This window comes from Piliocolobus tephrosceles, chromosome 4 (genome assembly GCF_002776525.5).
Source record: "Piliocolobus tephrosceles isolate RC106 chromosome 4, ASM277652v3, whole genome shotgun sequence".
NCBI lineage: Eukaryota > Metazoa > Chordata > Mammalia > Primates > Cercopithecidae > Piliocolobus > Piliocolobus tephrosceles.
The window spans coordinates 7,215,141-7,240,816 of NC_045437.1; the positions used below are offsets into that span (position 1 = coordinate 7,215,141).

General features: G+C 39.0%; 1 protein-coding gene across 2 annotated transcripts in view; it reads left to right on the forward strand.

The window, feature by feature from the left end:
- The window catches only part of MTRR (5-methyltetrahydrofolate-homocysteine methyltransferase reductase), a 31,437-nt gene that overhangs the window by 1,619 nt on the left and 4,142 nt on the right, over nt 1–25,676 (forward strand). Inside the window, exons 2-13 of one of the 2 annotated variants that reach the window (XR_002732897.1) lie at nt 62–215; nt 2,678–2,817; nt 4,551–4,668; nt 7,573–7,951; nt 12,653–12,775; nt 14,440–14,593; nt 15,353–15,441; nt 17,754–17,934; nt 20,005–20,047; nt 21,382–21,568; nt 24,394–24,512; nt 25,543–25,635. Coding sequence is in view for 1 of the 2 variants with exons in the window: in XM_023218225.2 (XP_023073993.1) it covers nt 87–215; nt 2,678–2,831; nt 4,551–4,668; nt 7,573–7,951; nt 12,653–12,775; nt 14,440–14,593; nt 15,353–15,441; nt 17,754–17,934; nt 20,005–20,047; nt 21,382–21,568; nt 24,394–24,512; nt 25,543–25,635 (1,769 nt within the window). In the remaining variant the exon portion in view is untranslated. Of the gene's footprint in view, nt 1–61; nt 216–2,677; nt 2,832–4,550; nt 4,669–7,572; nt 7,952–12,652; nt 12,776–14,439; nt 14,594–15,352; nt 15,442–17,753; nt 17,935–20,004; nt 20,048–21,381; nt 21,569–24,393; nt 24,513–25,542; nt 25,636–25,676 lie in introns of both variants that reach the window. The other variant, XM_023218225.2, reaches the window with a different exon arrangement.

Below are 25,676 nucleotides of genomic sequence, written 5' to 3' on the forward strand. Positions count from 1 at the left end.
ACCTTTAGGTTGTTACTATTTCATTAAAAACAAGATCTCTCTTTTCTCCCCCATTTTTCAGTTTCACTGTTACATGTCTTGAAGTGATGAGGAGGTTTCTGTTACTATATGCTACACAGCAGGGGCAGGCAAAGGCCATCGCAGAGGAAATACGTGAGCAAGCTGTGGTCCGTGGATTTTCTGCAGATCTGCACTGTATTAGTGAATCCAGTAAGGTTAGAGCTGTTACAATGGATTTTTACCGTTTTGTGCTTTGAAGAATTTTGGTTGGGAAGTGATGTTTATGAAAAAATAAAGGACACTAAATACCACCAGATAGTCCTTGTTTTTTAACAGAAATTTATTTGTTCAGTGGTATGGTAAGATATCACCAGCATTTTTTTTTTTTTAATACAGAAGTGTGCAGTTGAATTGGACTAAATGGTCTCAAAAATGGAAACAAGTAACAACTCCTTAACTGTAAATGACAGAAGTAGCATATGCTGTGTCTATTTCACAGGGTGGCTGTGAGAACAAGTTAGATGTGTGTTTGCCTGCTCAGGTGTGCTTTCCATCTGTTGAATCTCAGTGCCCCATTTTTTTCCCCAAAAGAAAGGCCTTGCCATTCGTGTCAGAGTTCCTCCTGATCAAGGACCGCTTAGATTCTTTTGTGAAATAGAATTTAAAGTAGTAGTGTAAGGATCTGGAAAACACTCGCTGCTTCGTCAGGGACTAGCTGTTTACGTTCAGTCTCTGCAGAAGTTCCTACCTTAGGGTATTTGCAACTTTACAATCTTGTGTTCTTTTATTTAGTTTGCTGCCTCCAGATTATACTATTTCAGACAATTCAGGTGATAGCAGTTGGCAGGGGCTTTATACCACAAGGTGATTTGCCAGCCACTAAGCGGTTAAAGGTCACTTCAACACTTCAGAGACTGCCCTGCCAGTGCTCTCTCACTCAAGTGCACAACCCCCTCTGACCTTTCCTGAGACTCTAGTTCAGAACACTAGACTGTGTGCAGCTCAAGTGAATTATAAACCCAGCTCATGGAAGGAGACTCACCTCGTTCCTTTATGCAGCCCTGCCATGGTGACTCTGGACACCAGAGAAAAGGGAGCTTCTTGGAGAAGACCGCCAGTCAGCAGACTCTGGCATTCTGCAATAACTTCAGTTCACATTGCAGTGCCACATGATGAAATACCTGAATCTGTTACTTTGGACAAAGCCAAAGCCATCAGTATCATAAAACTAGTCCTGATTTGGCCCCTTGTTGTTGACCTCAGTAAGGTGATCAGCAGGTGTTTTGACAGTCAGATGAATGGTGAATTTTTTTTTTTTTTTTTAACACCAAGTTAGTCATGCTGTTTGTCCTCCCTGGCTGATGGTTTCCTCTAGCTGTTCATAATCTAATCTCCTTCCTAGTTCACATAGTCCTTTTCAAGATGACTTTACTTATACAACTTTGTATGCAGAGTTTAACACACAACTTATATAGAGTTTTGGAAGCATTAAATGCCTTGGTAAAAAGTTAGCTCAAGTCATTACCTCTTTTATCAGCATGAAAAATAAGATGAATTATTTGGAGCCAAATTAGATGGTGTTCATGGGCAGTAGAGCTTGTGGAGTCCTTATAAGTAAGACAAAGAAGTGCTCTATTTGAAATATTTAAATTTACACGAGAATGAGAAGAAACTTGATTTGTAAGAGTTTATAGCTCAGCTTATAGCTAATGATATTCTCAGAGTTAAGACAGTGAAATGCTCTATTTGAAATATTTAAACTTACGTGAGTATAAGAATAAACTTGATTTGTAACAGTTTATAGCTCAGCTTATAGCTAATGATATTCTCAGCTCTCGGGAAACCTGAGGGAATGAGGAGCCGTTCTTGATAGCCAGCTCCCTGATTTAGAAGGGGTAACACTTTTAATTTCCCAGTTTTAAAATGCCCTGTTGTCCCTCTGCCTTAGTGTCACATGCAGTACACATGGCTGGTTTTATATTTTGCTGAAGATTTCAGAGCTGTGCTGTTTTTATTGCTGTCTTTCTTTACCACAGTATTCTACTTGTTGCTTCCTTGTCTTGCCATTCTAATCCTGAGTGCTTATATATCAGTTATCTCTACTTCTGAGTCTCCCCATCCCCATTTTAACACCTCTTTCCTTACTTTTTTTTTTACTTTCTTATGAAAAGACGTTTCCACCCAGTTAGCTGCTGTTCCTCCTTGGCAGCTCATCATGGTGCCTCGTTTTGACTCTTAGCAGTGCTGATTTGCCTTGCAGATTAGAGCTCATGTTAATGTTTCGCCCATGACTTGGTGGCAAAGAGTTGACTATATCCTATTTCCTCTGATTTTTCTAAAAATGAAGGACCGGACTAGATGGAAACCTGGGATGGGTCCTGTCTGTGCCTTTCTGGTCCCTGCCTCTCGTACACCACGTGAGGAGAAAGACATGTTCATCTCCCAACCTCTTGATGAGCATCAACAAAACAGACACATGGTTTCCTTGAATAACATCCCGCATTAGGCAACTTGATTAAGCTGAGAGCACGTAGTCACTGGACTGGTCATCTCAAAAAACCTGGCAAGGAGGAAAATTGAAATACAAGACAGGAAACTAAGCTGATTGCTTTGCTGCTGTGTTAAATAAAAAATGCATGCAGTGTTAGGTCCCTGACTTGATGTCCTTGTTTTGTAGTATGATCTAAAAACCGAAACAGCTCCTCTTGTTGTTGTGGTTTCTACCACGGGCACCGGAGACCCACCCGACACAGCCCGCAAGTTTGTTAAGGAAATACAGAACCAGACACTGCCGGCTGATTTCTTTGCTCACCTGCGGTATGGGTTACTGGGTAATGGACTCTCTCTTCTGATCTTACCATAGTATACTGTTGTTATCTCTGGTAACTGAGTTATCTTTCAGAACTATGAAGTGTGATCATAGAGGTTTTGTCTTTTTTATGTAAATATTATATGTATGTATATATAAATGTATGTAATGTGCTACCTTTTCTAAATCTTCCCCAGACTTAACCCAGAGCCACGCCTCTGCAGAACCTCTTGAGTAGCATTTTAATTAAGGGTGCACCTCAGATGCAGCCATGAAACATTTTCAGAATAGCAGGGGCTGGGCCTCATCCTAAACCTACTGAAACAATCCTTGAAGAAGCAACTTCTCAAGCCTTTCCTCTGTTTAGAAAAGCAAAGCAAAACAAAACACTCCCAATGATTTTGATAACTTCTCTAGGAACAATTCTCCCAGAATGAATGATTCTCATTCCCTAGCTATACATCAGGATTAGCTAGGGGAGTTTTTATTAAATTCTATGACTTAGGCCCACCTCCAGTGATTCTGATGTAATTATTCCAAGGTAGGGCCCTAGAGTCGTTATTTTTAAAAGCTCCCAGGTGATTCTAACGTGTATCCCAGGTTAAGAAAAACTGACCTAGGACTCTGTGAACCATAGTTTTAAAATGTTAAAGGATCAGAAGGACCAGATCACCTCAATATGATACCAGAGGGAAATTGAGGGTCCGCATTCCTGACTTGTGACCTATATTGTTTTTTTTTTTTTGGTATCTGGAAAGGATGGGTTGAGTATAATAAATAACCGATTAGAAATTTGAGATTGTAACCCTGGCTATGATCTGTCATATATAACATGTTCAAGAGAGTATTTCACAGTATTTATGATTTTTTTTTTACCTCAAGTTTTTATACTTTATGTATTTTCAGAGAGAGAACACGTACTTGTTTAAAAATCCAGAAAAGACAGGAGCAGAAGCCGATCCCATTATTCTAGTCAGTGTTAGGCCCGAGCAGGCCCAAGTGTGGAACCACTGATTTCTTTTTGTAGAGAAAGAACATGGAGAGACTACTCAGCTGAGGAACTGAAGCTTTTTTTTTTTTTTTTTTTTTTTTACCGTGAGACATAGAAGCAATTCTTAATTTCCCCAACACAGAAACATTGATAGCACGTCGTTATTGTGGTTATTTATATGGCAGGTGTACCTTTCTATTATCAGGAGTCAGCAAACTCTGTCTATAAAGGGCCAGATAGTAAATATTTTAGGCTTTGCAGGCCTACTCAACTCTTGCTGTTATAAATAATAGGTACACAGATGGACTTGACTGTCTTCTAATAAAACTTTATTTACAAAGAAAGGTGGTGGGTGGTATTCAGCCCAGAAGCTATGGTTGGCTGACCCCTGCTCAGTATCAGAAAAAATGTACAGATAACAGATACTGTGTTTTTGCAACCCATCTGATCCTTGTTTTAAGATTTCTGTATTTTTACACATAGTCAAGGAGATGAAAATGTGAAGTCTTTCTTTCACCAGTGGCCAATAAATATTTTGTTTCATCATATCTGGTACTTTTATATTGTAAAATAGAAGAAAACTGCCTGCATGCATAGTATTACTCAAGGAGAATAAGATGTGAGGCTGTGCATTATTAATCCATTCAGAAGAGCATAGAATAGTATTATTTTAGATCTTTTATTTACCTATTCTTTATGTCCTTAAATTTAAACCTTATTGTGCATTAATTATGTATTCGGGCTCTTTAGGTCTCGGTGATTCAGAATACACCTACTTTTGCAATGGGGGGAAAATAATTGATAAACGACTTCAAGAGCTTGGAGCCCGGCATTTCTATGACACTGGACATGCAGATGACTGTGTAGGGTAAGGGCAGTATTCTCTGTTTATTCCAATAAGCCCTCTGTGCATGATGAAAGTTCATTTATAAAACGTGTTGGCTTTTCATTTAACACTGAACTTTTCCTCATGTTTTACTTTGGTTAGCTTTTTTAGCTTTGGGACCCAGGAGGGTCAGCCAGAGCTTGATTTACCTGTTTTGCTGATTTTCTTTTGTGTCTGTCTCATCCTTCTCAGTGTATGCTAATGGCAAGAGTTAGAAAAGGTACCGCAGTACAGATATCTTTATTTTAAACAGTGTAGGTATTTGCAGAAATCAGCTTGTTCTTTAGCAACTTGAATCGTGCATGCCCTTCTCCTTGCTGTGCACATGGAGCCTTTGGATCGGGCTCTTTACATGGAGGGGGCCTGGTGAGCCACACTTCGCCGTTAGAGAACGTGGGTCTGTGGGCCTTCGCTGTAGGCTGCATTGCTTGGCGTGCTCTTACCCTCTGAATGGCCATTTGCCACCATGCCAATCAAACGTTTACAGACACATACTTTATCTTTCCATTACTTTTATTCTTGTTTTTACAAGTCAGTATTTCACCCGGTGTGGCACCTTTCAAATCATCCTGATGTGTTTATTCAGTGGTCTTACAGATACTGTCCTATAACTTACTTAGCCTTTAACTATTTTAGCCAGATAATAGCACACACCCTTGATTTTTTTCTACTACGTCCATGTATTAATTTAATTTTCTTTTTTTTTTTTTTTTTTTTTTTTTGAGATAGAGTCTCACTCTGTCGCCCAGGCTGGAGTGCAGTGGCCGGATCTCAGCTCACTGCAAGCTCCGCCTCCCGGGTTCATGCCATTCTCCTGCCTCAGCCTCCTGGGTAGCTGGGACTACAGGCGCCGCCACCTCGCCCGGCTAGTTTTTTGTAGTTTTTAGTGGAGATGGGGTTTCACCGTGTTAGCCAGGATGGTCTCAATCTCCTGACCTCGTGATCCGCCCGTCTCGGCCTCCCAAAGTGCTGGGATTACAGGCTTGAGCCACCGCGCCCGGCTAATTTAATTTTCTTTCACTATGTTACTGAATAATCTGTTTATGAGAAAATGACAACTCAGCAAATGTCTTGCTTTTCGGCATACCGTATTTCTGCTGAACTCACCCTCATGCCCACTTCTTCCATCTTTCCAGTCAGCTGTGATGCTGTGGGTTTTTTCCACATCCCCAGTACACATATTGCTCCTGATTGTGACAAAGCTTTGTGACATTTCTTTGCGAATTCACTTTTAGCTCTGTACCTTTATGTTGAGTGTTTGTCTTTTGCCAGAAGTTCATTGACATTAAATGCTCAGTCTTGTATGGGCTGTGTTTAACTGTTAATGTAAAGCTTGTGTCATCCAGTACCATTAGGCCCATCACTCATCCATATTTCACTTCTCTTCAAAGGCTTTCATTTTCTCTGTTGATTTATTGGTGTAAGTATTAAAATGCTTGACTGTATATTTCAGTAGACTACACTGCTTAGATTTTTCAACCTAACTACCTTACTTCAATTTTTCCTTTTTCTGAAACAAAGATATTTTCAAGACATTCTTGCTTGATGTACATACCACCACACTAAATGGGGTTACGAATGCACCCTTGAGTCCAATACCTGGGTTCAAATCCTTGATCCCCCACTTCCCGACTGAGAACTTGGTCAAATTACTTAAGCTTTTTATTCCTTGGTTTTTGCCTCTATGCAATAGATAACAGTAATCTATTTACTGTGTAAGCTTCGTGGTAGAATCAAACGGATTAATACATGTTGTCCTCTTAGAAGAGTGCCTGTCATCATGTAGTAAACACTTAGTGAACATTAGCTCTCTTCATGGTTACGCATATTATCACCTTAATATTTCTGAGTTATGAAAGTGATATTTTAAATGTAGCTGTTATTATTGAACCTGTAATTTAATAAACTTGTTTTCACAAAGGCTCCTCAGGGCAGATCTAATGTATAACCACATTTTGAGCAGTGTACTACATGAGCACTTACCGAGCACAGTGAAATGACAACCTGAGTCATGATGAGACACAGGCCTGAAATGTGCATCCTCTTAATATTCATTTCGCTTTAGGAATTAGAATTTAATCGAACCTCGTTTGAGTTGTGATTGAAAGTGGTGTTATTTCCACAGCCCTGACACGGTCTTATCCACTGACTCTACTTCTCTATTCAGGGAATGGCTGTTGTTATCATCATTTGTTAATAGTAGGTGGACTGCCACATTTAAAACAATCTATTTATGATGAATTCAGCTTTCCCAAAGGATGGTTGCTTCTTTTTTTCTCCTGTTGTCAGCTTCCCTGGGAATTTTACTAAAATAAAAATAAATAAGTAAATAAAATAGTTCAGGACTGAGAGAAAGGCTTTATTTATTTAGTCTAAGGACTTGGCATTCATCTGTAGTGATTTCTTGGTGATATTTTAGTCTGTAGGAAAAAGATCAGTAAATTGGCTAGGCAGAAGAAGAAAAGGTGCATTTGATTGATGGAATGAGCATTTGCAGCATTATGGTGGGCTTGAATTTTGGTTAAGTTCTGTTAGCATTAGCATGCCTATTTAAAATTGTATCTTCTTAAAATAAAGTTTACCAATTCTGGGACATTAAGAGGAATTCTATTCCTATCGTTCCTATTACTAGAATATCTTCCTATCCCTCTACATTTCTTTTACCTTTATACATACTCATGTTTTCAGCTGCAGTGCTAATGAACACATAATATATCCTGCTTTTTAAAACTTAATCGTGAAGCATTTTTTGTACTCCGAATGGTCTTCATAGTGTTTCTAACAAGTGTATACTTTGCCAAATGGACAGACTGTCATTATCCTGTTCTGCGTTCAGATGGAGAACTTAGGCATATGTTTTGTGTTTCCTTTGTTTTTACTGTCCAGTTTAGAACTTGTGGTTGAGCCATGGATTGCTGGCCTCTGGCCGGCCCTCAGAGAGCATTTTAGGTCAAGCAGAGGACAAGAGGAGATAAGTGGCACACCCCCGGTGGCATCACCCGCGTCCTCGAGGACAGACCTTGTGAAGTCAGAGTTGCTACACATTGAATCACAAGTCGAGCTTCTGAGATTCGATGATTCAGGAAGAAAGGATTCTGAGGTTTTGAAGCAAAATTCAGTGAACAGCAACCAATCCAATGTTTTAATTGAAGACTTTGAGTCCTCACTTACCCGTTCGGTACCCCCACTCTCACAAGCCTCTCTGAATGTTCCGGCTTTACCCCCAGAATATTTGCAGGTACATCTGCAGGAGTCTCTTGGCCAGGTAAGCAGGTTTTTCTTTATGCTATGGATGCTTTTTAATCATGGATGTTTGCTTTGGGCTTTTAAATTATTACATTAGAAGAGAGGTCAACAAACTATGGCTTACTGGCCAAATGTGGCCCAGCACGTTTCTTTTGTAAATAGATTTTACTGGAACACAGCCATGCCTATTTATTTAGGTAGTGTCTGTGACAGCTTCTGAGCTGCAATGGCAGAGTTAATGGTTACCACAGGGGCCTGCAAAGCCTAAAGCATTTGGCCCCTTCCAGTAAAAGTTTTCCCACCCAGGTATTACAAAAGGTCTTGTGTTATTACTTCTATATTTAAAGAAGTAAATAGTTAAGAACTCAGTTTCGTCATTATTTTGGAGAACTAACAACTTGGTTTCTCATTTTAGATGAGTCAAACAGAGGTAAGTTGTATGGGCAGTTAGTTGAGTATCACGTTGCATAATAGCTAATTTCTCGCCATAGTCAGTGTATGGTACCCTGAAGTTTTTTCTAACCTGCTTAAAATAAGTTTCCAGAGCCAAGTCCTCTTTCTGTTGAGTGGCTGTTTGGAGTTCCACGTGGACTTTTCTTACAAAAACCACAGCCTTACTGCAGTTATTACCAGTTTTAGTTTCTTGTTCTCTTTTTTTAATGAAGACAGATGTAGACATTTAAGAAATAATTTGAATGCAGCATCTGTCTTGTATATTAGCACTATTTGTAGACACCTCGTATGATAGCAATTTTTTTAGCATCTTTTATAGTGTCTTTCTAAAACTTTCATACAAGTATGATTTTGTGTATAAACAACTATGGGCTATTGTTTTTGCACTTGTACTTCATTATTTTATGAATTGTTTAGCGAGGTAATTGCAGTAAGTGTATCTCAGTCTGGTTTGGGAACAGACACAATGTATGCCTTTTTTTTAAGTTAGGAGGAAGATCTGTTAAGAGTTTGTGGGTTTTTTCCAGGAGGCAGAGGTTGCAGTGAGCTGAGATCGCACTACCACACTCTAGCCTGGGCGACGGAGTGAGACTCCGTCTCAAAAACAAAAACGGTTTCTAGGTTTTTTCTTAATAGAAAGTGTCATTAAATAGACTTGAGTTGTTAATAATGTAGTTAAAAGATTTAACAAATCTCAAGTATTTAAGGGAGACAATGTAAATATGAAATAATATACTGAGAGAGTAAAGACTTGGGAAAAAAAAGAATGTTTTGTAGGCCTCCTCTTGGGACCATCGCCTTGAGGCACAGAGGGGTTGGAAGCAGGATTTGGCACAGTGAGGAGCTGAGCTGCGATGCAGTCTCAACAGAGGCCTCAGTCAGCCCCATATGGTACCTTTCTCCCATGCGGAAGTATTGCCTCTTATAACCAGAGGCTCTTCTGGGTTGTGTGGTAGAGCAGCAGGACCTGTTAACAAGCACCGTCACTTGGACCTGCTGTAGAGCCCTCTTCTGCTCTGGGCCCCACGCAAAGCTGGTGACCTCTTCTGTCACCTGGTATTTGGGTCTCAGCAGTCCTCTCAAGTATGGGATGTGCTACCCACAGATCCTAAAGACTCTTAGCAGTGGTTCTGTTTCTCTCTAGGAGAAGTGAGGTACAAGGTGCACTAGTGTGGCCTTTACTTGGGAGGGGATGTCCTGACATGCACCAAACTGTTAGAACCCTAAAAATTGTGCTGACACTGCAGGCCCTTAAATCGCATAGGGCATGGGTCTTACCAAGGATTCTAGTATTCTGACCACTTCTCGTTGCTCATTCAGTCTGATAGCACAATGCCCCTGATAGAGTAAGCTGGTTAGTGTGGTGCTTTGCAGGTGTTCCACATTTATTCAGACTCATAACAGCAGGCAGACTTAGGAGAGCCCTGGGCCATAATTGTAAATGTATACATTGTTCCAACTCAAAGTGAACTGTTTCTGATCCTCTTTAGTGATAGGGTTGGGAAGGAGCACTTTGACTAAATCATTGTCCCTGTACCTGAGGCCATGCCAGTGTACTCTGTCAAGGAAAACCAGCTTGTAGAGAGGCTACAGCGGACCTGTTACTTGTTTGAGTTTCCAGTAGTTCAGTGTCATCCCCCAGGATTTGTGTGGTTTTTGCAGTGGTCAGACTGGTGAATTAAATGGGGATATGAGAGACCATCCCCTGTGTCCATCAGCTTTTTAAGGATGTCATTTCTCTCAGGATGCTCTTTTGTTTCTCTTGTTCTATCTCGGTGTTTAGGGAGGAGGATGGCGTCAAATTCAGAGACTTCTTCTTGGCCTTCCCCATGATGATAGATCTTATGCCAGAGGCCAAGAATTCAGTGTTGCCCTGTGCCAGCTGCTGAGTGGCCACTGGGGGTCCTGGGCCAGGACTCCATTTACCGCCTGCCCCCATGTGCCTTGCTGTCATAGACGAGCTGTGCTGACACTTTGAGTCCCTGGGTAACAACATTCATTTGAACCCCCTCTTCACAGACCCTGGAATGCCTGCACATTCCCCTTAGCCCAGTGTACATTTCCCCTTTGGGAGAAGGACTGCAGAACCCATTGCCAAGTACAGGTTCTATAGTGTCGCACAGTCCCTCCTCCTAGGGACCTCTTCTCTCCTGCAGTCAGTGGGTTGCTGGTCTGGAAACAGGGCAAAGGGTCGTTTTTATTGGAGCAGCTGCCTACAGCTCCGTTTACATGTCTCCTTGATTTCTTTTCATTGTAAGGATTGATCCAGTGCCTTTTTGAGCTGCTCATTTTTTGCATCTGTGTTCTGCCCTCCTCAATTTGGGACCTCAGCTGTCTGTCGTGTGCATGCTCTCCTGGCTCCTGTGGGGGCATAGTGCTCTGTCCTATACTTTCTTAGGGGTTAGTCCCTTACCTTCCTTAGCTGGCCCAGTGCTTTAGTGGCTGAGTGTATCGCAACAACCCCGGTTACTGGTCTAGCAACCAGGAGAGGGGATGGGGTGTGGTAGTGGGGGCACAGGCGTATGTTGTGGGCAGAGGTCCCTACACCATCCAGATGTGAGAAGGGAGTTCTTACTCTTCGTGGGAAGGACCGGCCGCCTCTGCAGGCTCAAAGAGTTCAGGGGAATCTGGGTAGTAAGATTTTTCAGGGAATCTGGGTAGTCAAGATTTTTAAGGGATTCTGGGTAGTCAACAGTTTAAAGGGAATCTGGGTATTCAAGATTTTTTTTCCCAGTTAGTCCTTGGCTTTCTCTGCCTTTGCTGTCATGAGCTGTATGAGATGACTGTGTCTTTCTAAGCTCCTGTGGATATCCCCTGGCTTTTATACTTAGTTCTTAATTGTTGGTTCATCATTTAAGCTTTTTGCATTTTTTTCAAGTGTGAGTGAAGTTTAGCAGTAGCCCCCCAAGTCCCACCAGTCTTCTCTTCTACTATTTCTCCATAGTTCTCACCTGATGGATCTTGCAAGGTAATGCATTTGCTTCCACTGGCTCTCCCTGCTACTTACGGTTGCATTGTTGCTGTGTGCCGGTGCCATCTGTCTGCTCTCTCACTAGTGTGGTGTTCTCATTGTCAACCAGGTAGATGATCCAGCTCCAGACTCCATTTTAGCATCTTTCCTAGGCTACCCTGGCACTGACTGCCACAGGCGGGTTCCAGGAGTCAAACAATGAGATGTTTTTAGGGCATCCTCTTGACAGCATCATCTTTGGGCGTGGAGGGATGGAAGCAGGATTGGGCACAGAAAGAAGCTGAGCTGCTGTGCAGTCTCTGCAAAGGCCTCAGCCAATCCCATAGGGTTCTCTGGAGCTGGTGGGTCTTCAGAGTTGTCCTGAGTTGGAACAAAGAGGCTGGACCTTTGTAGTCATTGTTGAGATATTGGATGTGGGCTGCCTCTGAAAGGAGGTGTGAGCAGGGGCAAGGTGTGACCTGAGAATGCTGAAGTGGTTCTTGCAGGTGGCAGAGATAGTCATTGTCAGCACTGCCATAGCCTTTGCAGCAGGCAGTCTTCTTAGGGGTACATCTCAGTACCCCACACCCCAGACACCCAGAACTGACCTTCATCCCAGCTTTCCCATATAGCCACTATCCATGATTAATTGACTAGTACTGTTAAAATATTTTGTTTTTAAACTTAGGAATATAGAAAAGGAGTAGGGAGTATTATAAAGAATTGGGATTTTTTGCAGTTTTCCAAGACCTACTATGTCTGGTACAAGAGCTGCTAACCACATATAGCTACTTAAATTTAAATTAATGAACATTTGTTAAAATTAATTCTGTTTCTTAGTGACACTAGCCATATTTCACAAGCCATATTTCAGCAGCCATATGAACAGCATTACCCCACACTAGGGGGTTCCTGTGACCATCTACACACACACACACACACACACACACGTTGCATTCTTAAACATCTTTCACATCCTTTAAGATCTCCTCTCCTTCCTGAAACATTTGCATACATACTGTTTCCCTTTACATAGTTTATTAGGAAAACGACTAGGTCTTTATGTGAAAATGCCAGTATTTTGTATTTTCTATGTGTATTTCAGAAATTCTAGTGTCTAATAGATACAGAGTTTGAAATAGAATCGAGCTTCTCTTCTGAAAAGCTAGCTCCATATGTCTGCACTCATTTACCTTGGAGATGAATACTAAGTAGCCAGGAAGTTTTGCAAGTCCCTATGGATCTTGCATAGTCACTAAGTGAAAGAAGGGTATAATTGAAAATTGCACTTACATTTTGTCCCATTTGTTTCTAAAGGAGGAAAGCCAAGCATCTGTGACTTCAGCAGATCCAATTTTTCAAGTTCCAATTTCAAAGGCAGTTCAACTTACTACGAATGATGCCATAAAAACCACTCTGCTGGTAGAATTGGACATTTCAGTAAGTTGCAAAATTTATTTCTCAGCACAGTAATATTGTCAAGATGTGCAGAAAGACTTGTGTGGTGCTTGGTTATATACGCCAAGCTGCGTGGTGCTTGGTTACGTACGCCGAGCTGCGTGGTGCTGGGTTAGGTATGCCGAGCTGCGTGGTGCTGGGTTATGTACGCCGAGCTGCGTGGTTCTGGGTTACGTACGCCAAGCTGCGTGGTGCTTGGTTATATTAACGAGAGGTCTCCCGAAAAATGATTACACTTGTCCCTTAGTATCTTTGAAGGATTTGTTCTAGGACCCCTTTCAGATATCCAGATCTTCAAAGCTCAAATCCCTTATGTAAAATGTTATAGTATTTGTATGTAATCTGTGCACATCCTCCCCTGTACTTTAAGTCATCTGTAGATTACTTACAGTAACCACAATATTAGTAGTTGCTATACTGTATTTTTAAGTTTACATTATTTTTACTGTTATTTTTTCTTGTTTTTTTCCTCCCAAATATTTTCAATCTAGGGTTGGTTGATTCTGAGGATGGAGAACCTGAGGATATGGAGGGCCCACTGTATATAGAAACATTTACATACAGTTTTAGTCTGAGGTGTGCCTCTATGCACCCTGTCCATGGGCCCCCTGCCCACCCTCCACACCCTGCTGGAATCCATTGACCTTAGGTTTAAGAAACTGACTGACAATCCTAAAATAAGTGCTTGAGTACCTCTTCAAAGTCATTTAGCTCAACCCTTTATTTTATGAAAGTCTTGAGAGGTTAAGTGGGTTCTTTCAGAAAAGCAAGGGCACATTAAGGCTGTCTGTGTAGATTTAATTGAACTTCCTAACAGAAAAAAAGAAATATAATGTGTCAAAACTAAATGGTTTTGCATCTATAAATAATAATACTATGTACACCGAAATATTTTTTGTTCTGGTATTTTACATTTTTGTTATAAAGAGGCAAGGGTTGGTCTGTGCTTAATCCAGTCTGTCTCCCTTGTTGGCAAGAAATGTGAGCTTGTGTCGTTGTGAGAGGCTCCTTCCCAGAGCCGTAGCCTGCATCTGTATCACTCTAGGGCTTAGAGGCAATGGGCCTAGTAATAGACTTGACTTGGGAAGTGGTGGCTTTTTCAGCCCATGTTTGCTCACAGCCAGTATCAAGCCAGATGGTGTAATGTTTTATACTTAAGGAAATAAAGTACCCTTTCCTGTCCCCTAAAGGAAAAGAGTAAGGAGAAGAAAATTGAAAACCAATGCTTTTGATCATAATTAATTTCTTTTGGTCATAATGTATGTTTTCGTGTGTGTGTACATGTATGTTTTTGTAAGAGGGATTTTTATCTTTACATGGGTTATTGAAAACGCCATAGGACCTTACTTTGTAGAGAACAAAGAAGATCTGACTTCGATTCTTTAAGTATGCAATGATAAAAGGCAAAACACTGGATAACTACCAGATTTCTTTTTAATAGTAACTGATAATAATGAAAGTATGTTTATTTGGTTAGTTGGGCTTTTTAAAATTGTGTGTGTTTTTTTTTTTTGAAATTCTATTTTCTTTCTGAGTTCATATATTAAAACATAGTATTGAAAACTACATTTTTGTTACCCTATAGCTTAAACTATGTAACACATATAATGGATTTTTTTTTGTTTTTCATTTTGGCTCTTCTCTAGAAAACAGACTTTTCCTATCAGCCTGGAGATGCCTTCAGTGTAATCTGTCCTAACAGTGATTCTGAGGTACAAAGCCTACTCCAAAGACTGCAGCTTGAAGATAAAAGAAAGCACTACGTCCTTTTGAAAATAAAGACAGACACAAAGAAGAAAGGTACAGCCCTGCTGCTGTGACGTTAGGGTATTTTGGGCCAGTGGACTGGAGCTGATAGTGAGAGTGTGGCTCTAAGGTTCAGTGTCCTGTGGTGGCCGCACAGATGCCTGGGGCTCAGCTGTGCATCAGGGTCCGGGAACACAGGCATACACTGGTATTGCTAGTTTCTTAACTTTCATGTTAATTACATTGAATAAGAAGATAATGGATGTTCTGATTATTGGACATTTGTGGACATGAAAAATGAGTGTAAATGTAGTTTTTGAGAAGCATTGGCCTAGGTTTTTTAAAAAAATTCTTTTCTTATTATGTTTACTTCTCATAGTATGTTTGTTTTTGCTCATTTATTATATAAAATAGTTGCTTTATCCATAATTAAGTTATTTATTTTTCAAAATATAAATATATTATTTACTTAGAATCTTGAATTAGTCCTAAATTGATTTTTTGAGAATAGTAATGCTAATGGATTACTGCTATCTTTTTAGCTTTTTGTTTCTTAATTTTAAATAATTTTCCTTTCTTTTATATGGCCTATCTTGAATTCATAGTCTTTTATTTTTATTTTTTTGTAAGATGGAGTTTTGTTTACTGTATTCATTTTGGGGAATTTTTTTGACTGAATGAACATTGCCACAAGTCATATTGCACTTTGATGTGCTGTAAAGTACTACAGTAATTGTGTTTTGGGGAATGTGTAAAACATTTTATTCTTTATCTTCTATGTCATGAACCCCTTTCTCGTCTTTACCTGAAAAGGAGCTGCCTTACCCCAGCATATACCTGCGAGATGTTCTCTCCAGTTCATTTTTACCTGGTGTCTTGAAATCCGAGCAATTCCTAAAAAGGTATTTTTTTCTCTCTTCTTCAGGTAACTATTTTAAAATATGCTTAGCTTCGTTTAGGATTGATTAAACAAATCTAGAATCTGCCCTTTGCAGTCTTAAAAAATATGATCTTGATAGCGTGTTTTTAATATTAGTTCCCAAAGGTGTGTGCTATCATCATAACTATCATATACAAATCTTTTTATGTTATATTTGCATTTAAATTTTTGTTTGAAATGAAGTTGTTTAAATAGGGCTTTTTCTTAGTCTTATTTTTACTTGTCATTAACTGTGTAGCACATTCCACAGTGATGGAAGTGACTGCAGTTGACCTTGTGTTACCCAGCTACACATTGCTACTGCTGCTTTAATTGGTGACAGAAAGCTAATGAGAGCTTAGGATTCCCCATCACCACCACTTGCAACTTCCTACAGTTGTTCAGACCTCCTTTGTGTAATACTGTGTAACTATTTATTGCTGTAACAGAATGCTTCAGGAAAAATGGAAGGGTTTTGGTAGGTAACAATCAATTTTTAGATGAACTTGGAGGTAGAACAATCCACTAGATGTCAGTATTGTACCAGGAACTGTTTTTTTAAAACTGTAACTAATTTCTTCTAACCAGTTCCCTGAAGTGGCCATTAATGGCTAAAATTTTTCACATGTCCCTTGCCACACTTGTATCGTCAGTGAGCATAGAGGATGTTGTAATTAGGCCAGCATCTCCCCAGTGTGGTTTTCGTGTCATTTTATTAATGTGTTTATCGCATTTCTAGTCTTGGATGAGTAAACTACTTTAGAGAGAGGCTCAGCTGTCTCTAAATATATATGTATGTGTGTGTGTGTATGTATATATATATATATATATTTTTTTTTTTCCATCTTCCTTTCCTGGTAATCAGCTCGAGATGTAATTTGAGTAAATTTAGAATTAATTTACTGTGATGAAAGCTTACCAATTAAGTCACAATTTTGGTTCAGCTCTACTGCTTTTAAAATATGTGTAAAGTGTGTGTGTGTATGTATGTGTGTGTATATATATATGTGTGTATATATATTTGTGTGTATATATATATCTTTTTTTTTTCAAAAATAGTATGCTCATTGGAAAAATTCTGGATACAGAAATAACCTAGGAAACCAAAGTATTTTATAATCAAACCCTCAGAGTTAACACTTGAATTTTGCTTTCCTGAGGAAAATATGGGGATCCATATTATATGTGCTGTTCTATAACTTGCCTTTTTAACTTAAATCGAGAATCTGTATATTTCAGAATGGAAAGAGTTTTAATGGATACTATGGATACACCATTATTTGTTGATATAATTATGGGCAATTGAATCATTTTCATTTTTTCACTGTTAAAAAAGAAAGGCAAACTTTCTTGTATTTTTGGACACTTACTTGAAGTATATGTGTGAAACAAATTCCTTGGAGTAGAATTGCTGTTTTAAAAATATTTACATTTTAAATTGTAACAATGTTGGTCAGGTTTGTCAGCTTGTTCTCCAAAAACAGTGCAGTATTTCCTGTTTTAGTACCATAAAGTTTTTGTAGTTCTAAAGTGAAAAAAGTATGTTAAAGGATTTAAAATTGTCACCATTTTAGCTTTTAATTTAGAAGATTGTATTGGCTTTAGAATTTACAAACTGTTATTGGTAGATTTTTTAATTATCTTCCAAAAAGTCTGAGCAGAGATTTGGGGCGTCCATTCAGCAGCGTTTCCTGAGTCCTTGTTTTTGTTCGACACTGAGTTTGGCATTTGGTGTAATTTGTTAGTGTCTTGGTATTTTAGACAGAGATTCTTCAGCTAAACCTTTGGAAACCTGTGACTCCTTTGGGAACAGTGATTTTGTCCTCCCTGTTGAGGAAGTCCAGGACACAATCATCTTGAGCCATGGAATTTAAAGTAGCAGTACCCATTAGCATTTCACATAACATTTGATGCGAATAATGACTGAAGTGCTTTGTTCCTAAAGAGCCCTTGAGAAATAAGCTATGTCTGCATGTAATTAATAGCTTGTAATTGCATTGAAATAAAAAATTCTTATTAGCAAGTTTGATGTTTTGTTCAGGAGTTTAGACTTTGAAAATTGGGATTCAGAATTTTATTATTTTTATTTATTTATTTACATTGTGAAATTTTTCTAACAGGTCAAACATTAAAGCAAATGGTAAATTAAATTCCCTCCTCCTGACAATAGCTCCTAGTGGCTTTCTCATTTTTTCTTGGGTAGTTGGGTGCATCCACAGGCAGACACTGAACTGAGTATTCTAATAGCTCTACCCACAAATTGTGTCATAATTTAAGGCGGGCTTCTTTTTGTAGGCATTTTTGCGAGCCCTTGTGGGCTATACCAGTGACAGTGCTGAAAAGCGCAGGCTACAGGAGCTGTGCAGTAAACAAGGGGCAGCCGATTATAGCCGCTTTGTACGAGATGCCTGTGCCTGCTTGTTGGATCTCCTCCTCGCTTTCCCTTCTTGCCAGCCACCGCTCAGTCTCCTGCTTGGTGAGTAGTTGCTTTCACAAGCACCGTGGTGGCTGTTCGTGCACTGATAGGCGGGCCACCTTTCTGTAGTAAAGAAAATTTGCTGCCCTTGTCTTACCCTTTTTATTCTATGCATAAAGAATACATCTAAATGAATGGTGGTGATTGGTAAGTAAACGTCTTATATCTTGTTCTCAGGGTGCTGGGACATCTGTGTGCCCTTCCAGAAGTCACAGAATTCCCCTTCCAAACTTTTGGTTTTTCTTTTTTTTCCTTCCAGCAGTGTCACTATCATTTTCTCTCTTAGTAGAGTCACTTGTTATTCTCTTTTTTTGCCTCAGAATTGAGCATCTTTTCTAATTTGACTTTTTTCAGAAAGGTTATTTAGCTGAATGTCTAAAAATGAGCTTTTATTAAAAAGTTATCTTTTTCAAAGCTAATGAACATCATTAATTGATAGAGCAAGTTGATGCAGTCTGTGCTGTGTGCAGAATGCAGAAATGCCCCAGCTGAGCCAGTCCAGATCGAGGGTCCTTCAAGAGCAAAAGGGGACTGTGTCGTACCAGTGCAAGTCGACATATTCATGATACTGCCAGGCAGAGAACCATCCCATTTCAGATGAAAGGTAACCCATTTTTTTGCCCAGAGTGACTCTTCTAGTCCTCATACTCCAACAGAAGAGACCTAAGTATTTTCCCTGAGCAGTCGATGTCCAGGGGGCCTCTCTGTGGCTCTCAGGAAGGGATTGAAAATGCTTACTGGGGTGAAGACTAGGTGCTTTATAGGACTTCAAAGCCTTTATTACTTTCCTGTGCTTATAATTTTGTCATCTCCTTTCCCGTAGTGGTAAGTAGTCATGCCTTTAACATTTGCATTTTTCTTTGGTGACACCAAAATGTGTATTGTCCTTTTTACTCTTAGGCCAGCAAGATCCTTTTTGATGCCCAGTACAATTAAAGGCACCCTCCTCTGCAAGTCAGGGCCTGATTTCTCCTCCTTTTTCTTAGTGTTCTTTCCACTTAGGACCTCCCCAAAATGGTAAGACCATGTTGCTGAATGAGGCTGCTCTTCTCACCATCCTGTCCTAGGCTGGCCCTCTCACTCTCTCCAGTGAAGTCTTTGGAACCATCAGCAGGATTAGGATGACAGAACACAGGGTGGGGAGTTCTAAGTAGTATTGGAAAGTTCTCTTATCGTATACTAATTTATTTCAATTCTTTTCGTAGATTTTTTGTTACCTTTTAGAATGTTTGTAACAATACCACATATTACATAGTTATATAAATAAATTAAAGTCATTGGGACTTATAAAAAATTATACTATTTTCTAATTTCCTTAAGAAAAATTAAAATATCTAAAGCTTAATATTAAGTTGAACACCCTACTTAACTTTATTTTGATGTTTAAAACTCTAAGCCATTATACATAGACCTTTTCAAATTTTCAATTAAGTAACTGCTAAAAATAAAACATTCCAAAACATAAAACATTTCAAAGTTTATTAGTGGATGGTTCAGTATTTAAATACAGCTTATTTAACCTGCTTTTGGAACAATACCTATGTATTTTGAAAACACTGAATTTTTTTGATAATTTTTTAAAAACCAAACACTTTAATTATTTTAAATGTAAGATGGAAAATCTTCAAGCCTAAGTATTTTCAGTAATTCTTGAAAGAGTAGCCTTTAATCTTTTTGGGATCATGATTTTATTTTAAATCTGAAAACTAGACACCTCCCTGCAGAAAACTGCACATACCTGGTAAGAGTTTGCTTAGCTTCTTGCCTCTGAAGCCAACTCATGCACCCATTCCTAGGAGCCTTTGCTTTCAAAATTTAGCATTTGGATAGAAATACTGACTTAAGAGGAAGGAAATACATCTTATCTGGTTTTTAACTTTACGAATTGAGGAAAAAGTTAGTAATATTTTACTTGAACACAAAGAATTTATACATGCTCTTAACTATGATTTAAAACTAGAACATGATTTATTTTGAGTATTCTAAATAAGATGTGGATTTTTTATTTTTTAAGTAAGGTTATTTTCAGTAGCGGTGAATTAATAATTGCTTGTTTTGATTTTTTTCTAGAACATCTTCCTAAACTCCAACCGAGACCATATTCGTGTGCAAGGTACTAATACTCATTCACATAATATATAGCATCATTCTCCAAAATCTTATGGCACTCAGACTTCCAAATCCTTAGAGTTTAGTAATGTATTCAGTGAAAACTTAGCTGATTTATGGAAGACAGTACCAAGCATAATAAAGCAGAAGAAGAATCACAGAGCTCCTGTCCTCTGGGACTTCATAGAATTTAGCATCTTGGGTGGCTCCTAACGGCCCAGCACTGTTTCCCCACTTGGGAGTCTCAGGCTCCTCCACATGCTTCCTCTGTTGGTGTGCCCAGCCACCTTCACTGAATGGCAGCAGAAGGTAGGGGAGGCAGAAAAGTTCCACTATAAAACATTTGATGAGGCTGGGCGCGGTGGCTCATGCCTGTAATCCCAGCACTTTGGGAGGCTGAGGCTGGCAGATCATGAGGTCAGGAGATGAAGACCATCCTGGCTAACACTGTGAAACCCCGTCTGTACTAAAAATACAAAAACAAAATTAGCTGGGCATGGTGGCGGGCGCCAGCTACTCGGGAGGCTGAGGTGGGAGAGTGGCGTGAACCCAGGAGGTGGAGATTGCAGTGAGCTGAGATCACGCCACTGCACTTGAGCCTGGGCAACAGAGTGAGACCCCATCTCAAAAAACAAAACCAAAAAAAAAAACATTTGAAGAGCACTGGCTTGTAGCATTCTCCCTCTGGCCTTCGTTCCATTGCATAGCCTCTGCCGTTTTCCCGTCTGGCTCTCTGTTTTTTGCCTTTTGTTAATAATACAAGAAAGTGCGCCATTCTTTTGGTTGAAAAAGGAATTAAGAATGAACTCAAGTTTTTTTGCATTATATACCCTGTAATGTGAAAAGAAATCTGTTTTTGTAGGGATGTCTTTTAAAGATGTTTTTACTTTGAATTTTTAGTTTTCTCTTTTCTGGGTGTATACTTGTATACTTCAGTCACTTTTAAGTTTTGTCATCTTACCAGTAGGTAATGTATAGATATTTGTTAGAATTTATCCCCATTTCTTCACATGGTAAAATGTCTTTATAATATTGACTGACTGAGTCTTTTACATGAAGATCCTTAGGGCACATTACTTTTTATAAATCTCATCTAGTCCTAGTGCAAGCAAATAAAATTGGAAACTTTCTTGAATAACACAAAATGTAGGGTGTGAGAGTGTGAGGGTTGGGGGCAGTTTTTAATTATGTAATAATAGCTTTCCTCTATGAGGATTTGGAAGGTAGATTAGGGCCTATAAGGAAATATTTCTAAACTGAGTGAAAAAAGGATTGGTTTGACCCACGTGTGTTGTCGTACTGATACCAAGTTCAAAACTTGTCTGTGTATCTTTGCAGCTCAAGTTTATTTCACCCAGGGAAGCTCCATTTTGTCTTCAACGTTGTGGAATTTCTGTCTACTGCCCCAACAGAGGTTCTGCGGAAGGGAGTGTGCACAGGCTGGCTGGCCTTGTTGGTTGCTTCCGTTCTTCAGCCAAACACATATGCATCCCATGAAGACAGCAGGATAGCCCTGGCTCCTAAGGTAAGAAATTAGTACCTTCACCTCAACATTGTTAACTCATACTCTTTGTTTGATTAGAAACAAACAATGTCTGGCCCACATCATTCATTACTATCGTAAGAACATTTATGCTGTTCTTGAATTTTAAAATCTCTATTGCGAGAGCAGAAACTGTTTACTTCCATTTACTCTCTAACTAGTGTGTGTATTTTCTGAATGTGTCAAGCATGAATTTTATATAGTATGGTCTTTGCTTGTCCTATTCATGGAAAAGAAGACCTTTTATGTTGATATTCTTGGTACGTCGGCCTAGGGAGGGGTGGAGAAGAGTCTAGAAGTATTTAAGGGGGGTGATGAGAGACAGTCTCATTTTATGTTTAAGGTGTATACTGCCTCTCAAATAAGTAGTTTTACATTGGGAGTCTGAGGGCAACTAAGGATTAATTTTATATTGTCCAATTTTGGCTAGTAGGATTCCCGCATCCCTGTTTCTCTCCTTTTGTTATCTGTGGTGTCTGACATCTGAATTTGTGCCATTATTGAGAAGACATGGTGGTAAATACTTTTACCACACCTAGGAGTAAAAGGTTATATGATTTTCTCAACAGATTGTGGACACTTTACACCTGGACTTAGTGACACCTGTTTTTATGTGTTGATATGGCACTCTGCAGAATTTCGAGACCATATGTGTAGGGAACAATTTAAAATTGTCCACAAGAACGGTTGAAATAAAGCAACATTTCAGGCTTTATCATGAAGTCCTTTTTCTTCATGGTAATGAAGAAATCAGTGATTCACTTGGAGTGTTGTCTTAGGACAAGTTTGGTTTCTTTAAGTTATTAGAGCCGAAATGTTCATAGACCTTAGGGGGAATTAGGACTTCCTGGGATATACTTGAGAGGATGAGGGATGATTGCTGCTTGAAGTTGCCCTTTAACTTGATATTTTTCCAGTCTGCTCTCTGGAACAGAGAGGTGCTTTACTGTGTTCACTATACATCGTATATTCATTATATACATCAAAACATTAGGAACCTTATGGAAACTTTATTTTTTGAGAAGAAATATTATAGTACCGATATACAAGTATATGTCACATGGTGATTGTATAAAGATAGCAGATGATCGCCAGAATGTTAAAAACAATATGTGTCCATCATGTATCAAAAACACTAAGCATGAGTGCCTTTCACCTATTCCTCCTTTTCTCCCTCCCTGTCTTCCTCCTTCCTTCCCCATTTTAACAGATTTTTATTGACTATCCAATCTATATGCAGTAGAAGTGCAGATGTGAAGGATATAATTTAAAACTATCTGAAATTCCCTGTGCTTGTGCCATGTTTTATTACAAATTAGAGAGAATGTTGACCTTTGCAAGACCTATCACATGCCCTGCCTTCCTATGGCAGATAGTACAGTTGTTCACAGATTTACCCTGCCACTGGTGTTCAGCCTGGCTGTGTGAAGGACATCTGCCACATCTAAGCAGGAGCGCTAAGCCTGTGGGTGTGGCATAGATTGTCTGTCTTCTTCCCATCTGCCGTGATACTCTCTCCACATAGACCCCCAAGTGAAGCAGCACCACAGCCTTCGAGGAAGAGAGCCCCAAAACACAGAAAGTGTGCTGTTGTCACAGGATCTTTGCACATGTGTTGTCTTTTCTAACAGGAATATGCTGTGGCATGGCTCACTCACTTGATTCAGATCGTGGTCAAAGGTCTCACTGTAGACATGGGCCTTCTTTGGCATTGGTGTTTGAATTACAAACAAGGCTCACTGCCACACCCATCATTTCCTTACCCTGTGTAATTTTGCTTCCTAAGACATTAGGAAGTCATTACCTATCATTCTGTGGATATATGTGGTAATGTGTATGTTTATGTTCTTTTCCTCTCACTAGAATGTCAGTTCCATAAAGATGGGGGTGTTGTTTTGTTCGTTTCTGTATCCCTAATGCCTGTCATAGTGAATACTTACAGTAAATCTGTTAAATGAGTGAAGCGAATAAAGCAAATGTAATGTTAACTAGTTTCATTCCCAAGTAAGAGCAGTAATGAGATACAGCTCTGCCATTCCTTCATTTAAAAGGTGCGGTGTTCAGGCTCTTCATTACTTCTACAGTTGTCCTTGAGTTAAAAGTTAAAATGTATACGATTGCACCGCCAAGCAAGGTGGAGGGGAATCCTGTCATTCTTAAACCTCGGTACCACTCACTATGACTTTTGCTTGTGTCAGTGAAACTGGAAGTGAAACATATTCAGATTGATTCAGAAATACATTTTTGAAATTTTAACAAAAAGATTTTGTTAATTATATAATTTGTTTAGTTATGACAGAAATAATTCTGGGTAGTATTGGACCCAGAATAGCAAATACAGCACCATTATCTAGAATATTTGGAGCAGCCCCTTAATTTATTTTTAAGGTGCCTGACTTTTATTTAAAATTTTTCAACCTCATCGTGATGCTAATTTTTATTGTCTTCATATTTAGGGTACCTTTCTCCATAATACATACTGTTGTCTGCCCACCAGAAAGCAGATCTTATCCATGGACCAAGAAACATGATTTGATCATTGTCTATTTAGTGTTCTACCTCAAAGACACAATGCCTATCATTTTTTAAAACATTTTTTATTTCAAAAGAAAAGAAAAATTTGCAAGACAAACTCTTTCTGTAGTGACAAATGTGCTCATGGTTTCAGTAAAATCTAATGCTGCTATTTAGGGATGTTTCTTTGATGGGAATTTTCCCTTTCTGATTTGTTTAGCAAAGGTCGTGTTGGTTATATACTCTTTCCTAGGTTTTCTTTCATGCTCACCACATTTGGTTTGATATTTCAGATATCCATCTCTCCTCGAACAACAAATTATTTCCACTTACCAAATGACCCCTCAATCCCCATCATAATGGTGGGTCCAGGAACTGGCATAGCACCGTTTATTGGGTTCCTACAACATAGGTATGTTTTTTTTTTTTTTTTTTTTGGCTAATGGGAAAATGTATTCCTGAGGAACCGTTTTGGATTCTTCAGTCGTTTTTAGGATAATTGAACTTTGATTGTAAAATTTTTATTTAAAAAATTATTATTCAATGTGTGATAACATAATTTATCAGCATGGGAAAAGGAAACACACAATGTAGTAGAGATTTTGCTTTGTACTAGAACTTCCTTTTTTGACTGTGGCACTTTTAGTATTTCCTTCCTCAGCTACAGGGTGGTTTATAGCATATGTGGTTGGGGACAAATACTGGGCCACCTTCGTACTGTGATGATATACAGCTGTTGTATCTATCTCTTAATTGGATAAAATTGGTAGTAACAGATCCAATTATAGTAAAAGTTTCAACATTAAACTCAAACTTTCAACAGTAATTTTCAACAGAATATTAATAAGTGTAACTTTATATCAGAACAGAATTATTTGATATGAAATAAGTAAAATAAAATTGTACTTCTGCTTATATTTGTGAACTAATGCGCAAGTCTTGGGTACTATTCCTCAGTAGAGTCCTGTCCTCTGGACAGTTATTTTACTTCACTTTAAGTTTTTCCTTAAGGAAGCAAAAGCGTAATCACAGATGTCTCTGTCTCATCAGTGTGTTCATCATTTCATAGACACTTTACACATTCTACCTTTCACAGCCCTATGTCACTTTTCCATAGTAAGAGTTCATTTATTCATAAAATTGCTTTTAATATTATTGAATGTAGAACTCTCTCTGGATCTCACAGTGTGATACTTTGAATTGTCCTCATTTTGTGTATGTCGTATGTAGCCGCTTCTCCACACGCTTGCGTAGCGTGGTGTCTGCTGGAGTGGCCATGACGGCCTGTGGAGAGTAAAATGCTAATTAAATGACTGAATGTTCAACTGCAGAGGTGGATTTTACAAATCTCTCTGAGTTTGTTGGTGGTAGTTCCTAATGAAAGAGATTGGTTTTACATATTCCTTATATCACACACCTAAACTTTTTTTTTTCCTACTTAGAGAGAAACTCCAAGAACAACACCCAGATGGAAATTTTGGAGCAGTGTGGTTGTTTTTTGGCTGCAGGCATAAGGATAGGGATTATCTATTCAGGTATTGTACAATTCTAGTATTGTACTCAACCACTGAGTGTA